Source organism: Siphateles boraxobius, unplaced genomic scaffold (genome assembly GCF_051911475.1).
Source record: "Siphateles boraxobius isolate OS27281-9 unplaced genomic scaffold, OSU_SipBor_1 156, whole genome shotgun sequence".
Lineage (NCBI taxonomy): Eukaryota > Metazoa > Chordata > Actinopteri > Cypriniformes > Leuciscidae > Siphateles > Siphateles boraxobius.
Genome location: NW_027508762.1, coordinates 1 through 10000, shown reverse-complemented (window position 1 = coordinate 10000; position 10000 = coordinate 1). Strand labels below are relative to the sequence as shown.

Sequence of the window (10000 nt, the reverse complement as noted above, 5' to 3'; positions counted from 1 at the left end):
TCGTTATCGTTCTCGTTATAGTTCTCATTATCGTTGTAGTTCTCGTTATCGTCATAGTTATAGTTCTCGTTATAGTTCTCGTTATAGTTATAGTTCTCGTTATAGTTCTCATTATAGTTCTCATTATCGTTAAAGTTCTCATTATCGTTATAGTTCTCGTTATCGTTACAGTTATAGTTATCGTTATCATTCTCGTTATAGTTCTCGTTATCATTATAGTTATAGTTCTCGTTATCGTTCTCGTTATAGTTCTCATTATCGTTATAGTTCTCGTTATCGTTATAGTTCTCATTATAGTTCTCGTTATCGTTATAGTTATAGTTATAGTTCTCATTATGGTTATAGTTCTCGTTATCGTTATAGTTCTCGTTATCGTTATAGTTCTCATTATCGTTATAGTTCTCGTTATCGTTATAGTTCTCATTATCGTTATAGTTCTCGTTATCGTTATAGTTCTCGTTATCGTTCTCGTTATAGTTCTCATTATCGTTATAGTTCTCGTTATCGTTATAGTTCTCGTTATCTTTATAGTTATCGTTATCGTTATAGTTATCGTTATAGTTCTCGTTATTGTTATAGTTCTCTTTATAGTTATAGTTCTCGTTATCGTTATAGTTCTCATTATCGTTATAGTTCTGGTTATCGTTATAGTTCTCATTATCTTTATAGTTATCGTTATCATTATCGTTATCGTTATCGTTATAGTTCTCGTTATTGTTATAGTTCTCGTTATCGTTATAGTTATAGTTCTCGTTATAGTTATAGTTCTCATTATCGTTATAGTTGTCGTTATCGTTAGTTGTGCTGTGGATTCTGATATTCTTTTAGAGTTAGAGCGACTATTAAAACTTTATAGTTATCGTCCTGGTCGGACCTTTTGTCTATAGTACGATACAAAAATCAATCAGGAAAACATACAGCATTTTTGATTATTTTGATTGATCTTTTCTAACTGACTGGCTTCAGTGAGTTTTTGTCTTATATTAATAACATATGTTATAGTTAAGCAATATTACACAAGCGAGGGGACATATAACAAAAATCTGACTTTTCCCGTGTTTAAAGGGTAAGTTCGGCGTTTTACAAGTAAAGCCCTGTTTTAAGATAGTTTCTGATTAACATATGCTGCTGTCCCAAAAAAAAACACCTGTTGGAAAGCATCTTTTGCAGCAATTTTTGCGTGAGCATATCAGTGAACACCCCAGACCACTCGGTGAGTTTCACGTCTTTGTAAACTAAAGTTTAATGCCTTTAAATGAATGATTGTTCCAGTGCCCCCATGAAACCATTGTATAGGTGGTGGGGTGCTAACACAAAAACCTACAATTCTCGGGACAGCAGCATGTGTCCAAATTTTTATCTTAACTGTTCGATTTAATCAGAAACGATCTTAAAACAGGGCTTTACTTGTAAAACGCCGAATTTACCCTTTAAGTGCCGTAATCCAGTGCTTCTAACAACCCAGAAAAACCTGAAAGTGAAACTCAGTAACTCTATTCTGGTGAGTCTTTCTCTGCAAACATGTCTAAATATAAGACGATCAGATTTCTCTCCTTCTGACGTATGAAGAGGATCTTATTATAATATTCCCGAGCCTTAATCTGCACGTTTATAATATTACCGGCTCTTAATCTGCACGTTTATAATATTACCGGCCCTTAATCTGCACGTTTATAATATTACCGGCCCTTAATCTGGACGTTTATAATATTACCGGCCCTTAATCTGCACGTTTATAATATTACCGGCCCTTAATCTGGACGTTTATAATATTACCGGCCCTTAATCTGCACGTTTATAACATTACCGGCCCTTAATCTGCACGTTTATAATATTACAGGCCCTTAATCTGCACGTTTATAATATTACCGGCCCTTAATCTGTATGTTTATAATATTACCGGCCCTTAATCTGCACGTTTATAATATTACCAGCCCTTAATCTGCACGTTTATAATATTACCGGCCCTTAATCTGTATGTTTATAATATTACCGGCCCTTAATCTGCACGTTTATAATATTACCGGCCCTTAATCTGCACGTTTATAATATTACCGGCCCTTAATCTGGACGTTTATAATATTACCGGCCCTTAATCTGCACGTTTATAACATTACCGGCCCTTAATCTGCACGTTTATAATATTACAGGCCCTTAATCTGCACGTTTATAATATTACCGGCCCTTAATCTGTATGTTTATAATATTACCGGCCCTTAATCTGCACGTTTATAATATTACCAGCCCTTAATCTGCACGTTTATAATATTACCGGCCCTTAATCTGTATGTTTATAATATTACCGGCCCTTAATCTGCACGTTTATAATATTACCGGCCCTTAATCTGCACGGTTATAATATTACCGGCCCTTAATCTGCACGTTTATAATATTACCGGCCCTTAATCTGCACGTTTATAATATTACCGGCCCTTAATCTGCACGTTTATAATATTACCGGCCCTTAATCTGTATGTTTATAATATTACCGGCCCTTAATCTGCACGTTTATAATATTACCGGCCCTTAATCTGTATGTTTATAATATTACCGGCCCTTAATCTGCACGTTTATAATATTACCAGCCCTTAATCTGCGCGTTTACAATATTACCGGCCCTTAATCTGCACGTTCATAATATTACCGGCCCTTAATCTTCACGTTTATAATATTACCGGCCCTTAATCTGCACGTTTATAATATTACCGGCCCTTAATCTGCGCGTTTATAATATTACCGGCCCCTAATCTGCGCGTTTATAATATTACCGGCCCTTAATCTGCGCGTTTATAATATTACCGGCCCTTAATCAGCACGTTTATAATATTACTGGCCCTTAATCTGCACGTTTATAATATTACCGGCCCTTAATCTGCACGTTTATAATATTACCAGCCCTTAATCTGCGCGTTTATAATATTACCAGCCCTTAATCTGCACGTTTATAATATTACCGGCCCTTAATCTGCGCGTTTATAATATTACCGGCCCTTAATCTGCACGTTTATAATATTACCGGGCCTTAATCTGCGCGTTTATAATATTACCGGCCCTTAATCTGCACGTTTATAATATTACCAGCCCTTAATCTGCACGTTTATAATATTACCGGCCCTTAATCTGCACGTTTATAATATTACCGGCCCTTAATCTGCGCGTTTATAATATTACCGGCCCTTAATCTGCACGTTTATAATATTACCGGCCCTTAATCTGCGCGTTTATAATATTACCGGGCCTTAATCTGCACGTTTATAATATTACCGGCCCTTAATCTGCACGTTTATAATATTACCAGCCCTTAATTTGCACGTTTATAATATTACCGGCTCTTAATCTGCGCGTTTATAATATTACCGGCCCTTAATCTCCACATTTATAATTTTACCGGCCCTTAATCTGCACGTTTATAATATTACCGGCCCTTAATCTGCACGTTTATAATATTACCGGCCCTTAATCTGCACGTTTATAATATTACCGGCTCTTAATCTGCACGTTTATAATATTTCCGGCCCTTAATCTGCACGTTTATAATATTACCGGCCCTTAATCTGCACGTTTATAATATTTCCGGCCCTTAATCTGCACGTTTATAATATTACCGGCTCTTAATCTGCACGTTTATAATATTACCGGCCCTTAATCTGCACGTTTATAATATTACCGACTCTTAATCTGCACGTTTATAATATTACCGGCTCTTAATCTGCACGTTTATAATATTACCGGCCCTTAATCTGCACGTTTATAATATTACCGGCTCTTAATCTGCACGTTTATAATATTACCGACCCTTAATCTGCACGTTTATAATATTACCGGCCCCTTAATCTGCACGTTTATAATATTACCGGCCCTTAATCTGCACGTTTATAATATTACCGACCCTTAATCTGCACGTTTATAATATTACCGACCCTTAATCTGCACGTTTATAATATTACCGACCCTTAATCTGCACGTTTATAATATTACCGGCTCTTAATCTGCACGTTTATAATATTACCGACCCTTAATCTGCACGTTTATAATATTACCGGCCCCTTAATCTGCACGTTTATAATATTACCGGCCCTTAATCTGCACGTTTATAATATTACCGGCTCTTAATCTGCACGTTTATAATATTACCGGCCCTTAATCTGCACGTTTATAATATTACCGGCCCCTTAATCTGCACGTTTATAATATTACCGGCCCTTAATCTGCACGTTTATAATATTACCGGCTCTTAATCTGCACGTTTACACACACCAGCCGACATTCGGTTTCTCGAGCGCCAACAGTGAGCAGTTCTAACGCACAGCAGAAGATCCAGCAAAGCCTGAAACTGTTCTGTCGTTGAGCACAGACGAGCACTGAACACTATTGACCAGAACATGTCACCGCTGTCTTATAAACACCTCAGGAAATTTCACAGACACATTCTGGGGACACCATAGATTTATATTACATCTTGTGAAAAGGGGCATAATATGTCACCTTTAATATTGTGAGTTACATTTTAGACACATTATTGTCTGTTTTTGCTCTATTTCTCAAATTAATTTCCAAACAAATCAGAAACACAGCCGAACACACGGGCCGTTTCATGTATCTGTGGTTTGAAAGAATTCGATGAGTCAATGATTCAATTGGAATTCAAAGAGACATTCCCTGCGTCTCAATCTCCATATTATCATCCTAAATCATATGTGAGACTAAAATAAGTGTGTCCCAAAGCATAGTATGTTGAAAACAGTATGACAGAAGTCCCTGAACGGTACGGTATAAATGAAATATATAAATGAAATGAAATATGGAGGATTTTAACTGTGAAAAGATGACCGACAGGCCAGGACGGTGACAGGATGAGACAGAGAGCAACCGTTAAAGACGCAGTTGTACGACGGGATAGTATGTCCCAAAGCTGGTCCACTTCTGCTACACCCTCAAACGTATGTACTTTTTCTTCACAAAAAGAGTAGGCTACATAGTTTTTGGGCATAGTAAAGGTGAATTGGGAGGCAGCGAGTCGCTTCTTTCCTGAATGAATCAGTCATTTGAATCAGGTGAATGAATCAATCAGTGACTCACTCACTCATTAAGGTCTTTAGGGGATTTTTTAAAGCAACTAAAAAAAGTAATTAGTAACATGATTAATTTTCCATCAAATACTCAGTAATCTTGTACCTCTACAATCACAGTAAAGAGCTTGATTGAAAGTAATTCATAAACTGCAATTGAGTAAGTTCCCCAACTTTACTCAAGCACAAACAAACCAATGAAAACCACATAAATCAATGAATCAGCCAGTGTTCAAGGACCCTCAAGAACACTCGCTCATTAGAGACTGCGGGAACATTTAATTTCTAAATGCAAGAGACTGAAATGGCTGCGTCGAGAAGCCGCTTACAGATGGCTGCAGGTTTCTGCACACTGGCATCATTGTGGGCCATTTTGTATTGAGTTTAATGACTACCTGGCACAGCATTGGCATCTCTCTGGCATGTTCGACTGCCATCATCACTATCTAGGGTGAAGACCATGGCCAGATGCAACGGATTAATTCTGAGCCGTGTTTCACTGTCACATCGGGAGCCAAACAGGCAGCCGTCAGCAACCCTGCCCATTAGCCAGCGATCACATTATGCAGAAAACCATCACAATGGGCTGCAAAACAATTCATGAATTATTGCTTCGTAGCTTTGGAAAGTATCTCGAGTGAATTCATTTGGTTCCACTGAGAGGAGTCATTATTCTTTATTTAATGCCTCACAAATGTGCAGTCTGAACTTGTCCAATGTCAGAGAACGGGCTTTGTAATCTAAAATGCATTTTATAAAATCAGAATTGCCTTCACATCCTCCTCAGGCGATCCAATCGTAAAACACGGATGCACATACAAAACCTTTTGAGTGACGCACTTATGAAATCAGAGCCCTCAGTTAAATCAGATCATTCCATGTTAAAGTCATGAGAGGGAAGTTGCGCTTTTCTTCTCTATTGTGTCGTATATCGAGTGAAACACTTCTGGAACAAGAACACATGTGGGCGGGGCTTGATTGTATCTGTGGGGAATTGATTGGCTGGTTGGATGGTTGTGGCTTGCTATTGGCTGATCTCATGTGAGTGACAGGTTGCCCCGCCCTCGTCATCAGAGAACAGAAGAAACGTCACTGTTATTCTCATTCAAGATTATTGATAACAATAATTATGTGCACCAATAAATCATTAGAATAAACTCTACAATATTCTATTAAAAACAGGACTTCTCTTTTGGTTTCCAGGGGACTTTAATATTGCTTGTAAACAAAGCCTTGACAGATGGTGAACAAGCAATTCAGAAAGTTTTCTGTCTCGAGAATGTTCAATCTAACAAGCCAGTGCATGAGTTATTTACAGAGAATTACGCGTCACTAGCGGACTCAGGGTGAGCTGGTGTGGGAAAGTCTAGTCCAAAACACGAGAAAGCTTCATATTAACGCGACTAGCCCTGTCAGGTGCTTTGACAGTAGTGTGTGCAGTTTAAAGTGTTTGTTTCCTTTCGTATAACTTATATTGGACGGTTATATCATTACCTGTAATGTCAGAAAGTCACGCGAGTTTTTCCATCTTCAGGCTTCAGTGAACGAGCACCGGCGTGCGCATGCGCAGGAGTCCGATTTAAAATGATATTTTAACAAAAGTAATTGTATCTTTAAATATATTAATATAAAAAATAAAAAAAATACATAAAATAAATGTAGCTTTGTTTATCTTACCAATAGAAGATTACAGATTAGGCTAATCAATGATCAAATTGATAATTAGTTGCAGCAATCATTCCAAGAATCTCTACTATCAGTGTGTCTACATAGAGAAAACGATCAAAATAATGTTGTCTATGGAGAAGTTACACGTAAATGGATAGTTCACCCCCTAAAAATGAAAAGTAGCCTATATAGCCTGTCATCCTGATCCTGACTTTCATTTATCTTCAAAACACACATGAAGATATGAACAGATTTATAGGCTTTTATTCATATATAGTTCATTAAATGGAAGCTCAAACTGCTTGGACAAAAATTATTAAACAATATAAAAAATATCTTATAATATCTATAAAAAAAATCATAGAGGTTTGTAACAACATGAGAGAGAGTAAATGAGGGCATGAACTATCCTATTCAAAATACACCAGCGTTTTCATGGCACCCATGGTACATTAAAAACCCTTTATTTCTACAAAGGACAGAGTCTTTAATATGTGCTTCAAGTTCCATCATTTGTGTGTAAAAAAGGCCTGAAATGTAGCAGTGCGTGCTAGATAAATCAGACGTGTGGAGAAAAAGGAACGGAAATCACACTTTAGTATATCAGTTCACAAAAAGCACATATAGCCTGCTGAAATGTAGATCTGATTTCCCATGGGACTTTGGAGCGCGTCGAAGCGTGCGGTTCTGGAGTGGCTCGCCATCAGTGCGCTATTGTGAAGCTCATCAAAAGAGGAGGTGCGCATTAAAAAGCCCAGCATGCAAAGTGCACGGAGGGAACATGGCAAGTTTTACAGCAAAGATATTCAGAACGCGCTCAGAAACACAACAGCTCTCCTTCTCATCCGCAGTGTGAAGCTGAAGTTTTACCTCGTACACACTGCCTTCTCTCACCTGTCAATCATACTCATTTCACAGCTTGTTTTCTTATTCTTTCTGCCTTTCTTGTTTACCCTTTTTCCTACATTAACAGGCTTCATTTCACTGTGAACAAGCTAGAATTTGAGAAATAAACTTTGACTCTGATTTTGTCAGAGTCTCAAAACTCATGCGACTCATAAAGCCTTCAGGGACACAGCTTATATCAGAACTGAAGAATAATCGTCCACATGTCTCACGCCTTTAAATATCTCTGAAACTCTATCATGCCTTGGGAAGATATTATCAATCACACTAATTCATGTTATTACGGAGTGTAATTGCATTTCTGTGTGTCTCGCTCAGTCCATCTTCTCAGCATGATTATTTCTGTATTTATTTCCACTCTATAAATGTGCAGCACTTTGGCTTCTTCTCTTTGTCTTTCAGCCCTTCCATCTCCATTAATCCCCCAGAATCCTCACGACCCCCGAACACACAAAGACGCCGGCGCTCGGCTCGTGTGTGTGTCGAGTACGAACACGTCCCTGCAGATCTCACAGGTCTGGATGAGAAAGATAAAGCTGAGAACACAAGACCTCACGCTTCTGTTCCGACACAAAGAACAGTCTTCAGAAACATCACAAACCAAGCCTCTCGGACTCTAAAACACTGACTCGAAGACTGTGACGGTGGATTTAACCGGGACAGAAACCTGCGCGCTCCCCTGTAGTTTTACACTGCAGAGTAAGTGTGATTGTTTAGATTTTTCATCTGCATGTAATGTGTTGATCTGCTTTCTGTCATATTCTCTGTGCTGCACCTGTTGTGCTGTTGTTGAGTTGTTTGTGTGAAACTAGCGGTTTTGGCCTCCGGATAATCCGCCCACACGCGAGCGCCGGGATCACAGACGGCACTGAAGAACGGAGGAAAGTGGAAGAGAGCATTCGACTTCACATCAATACTTGCACTCAGTTACATAAACACACACACACGAGCATCTCACTCGCATATACAGAGCTGAATCTATTTTCAAACGCAGGAACTGGGATTTTGCATCCATACCTGTGATGAAATGCATTTAAAATACTTTTTTTTTTGCATTAGAAATGCATTTCAGACACTTTTCCAGTGCAAAAAAAAAAAACTGGCCACCTGCAATTATTACCTTCACGAGCAATTTAAAAAAAACAACAACTTTGAAACATTGAAACAATGAAACAGTTTTCACTCAGCAACTGCTAGCAAATTTCACAATTACAAAGTAACACAATTAGTTAAAGCTGACATTTCAGAGTTGAAATAGTATTTTCTTGTAAAACAATCTCCACAAAAAAAAAAAAATCACAGTGAAATTCCCTTTTGATTGAGTGGTTATTGTTTGACTCTTTTTCACATGAAGCACATTTTTAAACGTTTATGTGCTCTTTCATTTATTTCCTGCTGAAGGAAAACTCCCCAAAAACAGGTTACACTTTATTTGAACGTGTCATTGTTACAGTGTAATTATATATTTCAGTGCTGAGTAATATTTATGAACTACATGTATGTACTATTGGGTTAGTGTAGGATTAGGGTTTGGTTTAGGTTTAGTTGCATGTAATTATGCATAATTTACCGTTATTACTATGGTAAGTACATGTAACATATGTAACAAGGACACTGTAAAATAAAGTGTTACCCCTTTTTATTGATGAAGTGCAGAGTCCGGCTGAAGCGTGGTGCTGTGGTCCGGTACTCACCCTGGTACTCCTGTCCCGGGACGTATGCGGCGGGGCTCCCGTGGATCTGGAAGGTGAGCAGCACCTCTGCTCCCCCGTCGGCCCCCGAGGGCCCCTCCAGCTCTCCGTGATGATGAGTGCACAGGAAGAAGAAGGGATTGAAGCGTGGATAGAAGCCGGCCGGAGCGCTTCCCAAATCCACGGCTCCGGCCGACACCAGCGCCAGCAGCAGGACAGCCTGAACCCTGAGCATCTCTGCTGCAGGAGCTCCAGGAGAGAGAGAGAGAGAGTGTGTGTGTGTGTGGGCGGGCGGGCAGGTGTGTGAGGGTCTCACAGGTGTGTTTGTGTGTGTGTCTTATCTGTCCTCCCTTCACACACGGGGAGTTCAGAGGCTGGTGTTTTAGCCCCGCTCCGACACTTAAATAGCTCTCAACACTCCCTCCCTCCGCCTCTCTCTCCTCCCATCTCCCCTCCCTCTCTCTCTCTCTATCTCTCTCTCTCTCTCTCTCTCTCTCTCTCTCTCCTCCCATCTCCCTCCCTCTCTCTCTCTCTATCTCTCTATCTCTCTCTCTCTCTCTCTCTCTCTCCTCCCATCTCCCCTCCCTCTCTCTCTCTCTATCTCTCTCTCTCTCTCTCCTCCCATCTCCCCTCCCTCTCTCTCTCTCTATCTCTCTCTCCTCCCAT

General features: G+C 39.4%; 1 protein-coding gene across 5 annotated transcripts in view; it reads right to left on the bottom strand.

The window, feature by feature from the left end:
- Positions 1-9803, bottom strand: part of reln (reelin) — a 172595-nt gene extending 162792 nt beyond the window's left edge. For 3 of the 5 annotated variants that reach the window (XM_077230930.1, XM_077230931.1, XM_077230933.1), the window contains exon 1: positions 9338-9803. In XM_077230930.1, the coding sequence (XP_077087045.1) occupies positions 9338-9569 (232 nt within the window). In that variant the 5' untranslated portion in view covers positions 9570-9803. Of the gene's footprint in view, positions 1-6563; positions 6620-9337 lie in introns of those variants that run through there. The other 2 variants (XM_077230929.1, XM_077230932.1) reach the window with 2 other exon arrangements.
- Positions 9804-10000: the final 197 nt, after the last annotated feature.